The following is a 1488-nucleotide window of genomic DNA, read 5'->3' as shown; positions in this document are numbered from 1 at the left end:
GTGGCCCGTCTGCCACACTGGGGCTGGGACAGGCCAGGATGCTGGGGGCTTCTTGGCTGCCTGGGCAGAAGCTGCTCATTTTCAGCTCCCATCAACCAGCACCCTCAGGGCCTTTCCCATGAGCAGTTTCCAGTCACTCTGCCCCAAGCCTGGAGCGTTGCAGGGGGTTGTTGTGACCCAAATGCAGGACCTGACTCTTTGCCTTGTTGAACCTCATCCCATTGGCTCAGTACAACTTAGTCTCTCTTTTAGTGACATGTTCAGCAGTGGTCTTGGCAGTCCTGGTTGGACTTGATGATCTTAAAGGTCTTTTCCAACCTGGTTGATTCTATGTTGAGAGCACTTCATGCCAGATACCTGGTTTTATTAATCTTTGCCTGCTCTTTTCCTTATATTTAGAGTAAATCAGGAACTTCTGCTCTTTAATCTTCGTGTTTCCAGAAACTTGGTTCTTCATAGGCTGGACCATCTAAATTGGATTCCTGCAGTACCCAGCACAGCATCCTGTTGTGACTGGTGTTACTAAGAACATTCAAGTAACACTCCTTTAAACATCTTCCCACAGCTGGGAGCTGATCTAAGAGACCTGGGCTGTGCTTTTGACCTGTTTGAGCATCACTAGTGCATGTCGTGAAGGAATCCCTGTTGCAGGAGCTTTATTAATGCCTGAAACCATGTTGATGACTTCTAAGCTGCTGCTTTTATTCCCTTTCAGGTGCAGAGTGTTGACATTGCTGCTTTCAACAAGATCTAGAAGCAAAAACTGTATCTACCCCCTCTGAAACTGTAACTAATAAAGATGGAGACTGGGAGTGCAGATTTGGATGATGGGTTTTCTCTGCCAAGTGCAACTTCTCCAGAGGGATTTGTTGGGAAGCTTTGGGCTATTTCCTTTTCCTTTGTAAAAGGAAAGGCCTTGAGAGAGGGGTTGGAATGAAGGTCTCAGTGGTAGCCTGCATGGAGAGGTTTGCACTTACCTTTCCCAAGGTGGAGACCCCAGTCAGTCCCTAAAACCCCTAAAATCGGGATGAATCACCAGGAATTGCTGATTTGGGGTGAATTTCCTCCTTCTTTTCCCCTTGTTGCTCTTGATATCCTGCACAGTCACTTCAGCTGATCATTTGGTTCAGGAGGAGCCATGTGGAATGGGGAGGTGGCATTTCCGGGCTCTGTCACGGTGCCAGAGTCCAAAGTCCAAGCTCAGAGTCATGTAGGGAACAAATGGGAAGTGACAGTGACTCCAGGGCCAGCTTTCCTGGCTGCTCTCCAGCTAGACGTGACACCAAACTAGAGCTGTTTTCAGGCTCTTGCTGCCCATCCACATCCCACTGACTATTCCTTTGGAGAACCCATGTGGTACCTGCTGTGGCTGCTCTGGGCCTGCTCTGCCCCTTGGGCCTGGTGGTGGCATGTCAGGGGCTGGGGTTGGTGCACGTGGTGCCTCTTGCACACACTGTCCCTTGTCCCTGTGTTGGTGTGGCTGGTGCT

The 1488-nt window shown here is 49.7% G+C and overlaps 1 protein-coding gene across 2 annotated transcripts in view; it reads left to right on the top strand.

Annotated features, from left to right (window-relative positions):
* The window catches only part of EEF1D (eukaryotic translation elongation factor 1 delta (guanine nucleotide exchange protein)), a 22224-nt gene extending 21406 nt beyond the window's left edge, over positions 1-818 (top strand). For both annotated transcript variants that reach the window (XM_010021902.1, XM_010021901.1), the window contains one exon: positions 716-818. In XM_010021902.1, the coding sequence (XP_010020204.1) occupies positions 716-754 (39 nt within the window). In that variant the 3' untranslated portion in view covers positions 755-818. The remainder of the gene's footprint in view (positions 1-715) is intronic.
* Positions 819-1488: the final 670 nt, after the last annotated feature.

The sequence above is a fragment of the Nestor notabilis genome, unplaced genomic scaffold (assembly GCF_000696875.1).
Source record: "Nestor notabilis isolate BGI_N333 unplaced genomic scaffold, ASM69687v1 scaffold13759, whole genome shotgun sequence".
Classification (NCBI taxonomy): Eukaryota; Metazoa; Chordata; class Aves; order Psittaciformes; family Psittacidae; genus Nestor; species Nestor notabilis.
The sequence above is the reverse complement of the archived record's forward strand: the minus strand, read 5'-3'. Positions and strand labels throughout refer to the sequence as shown.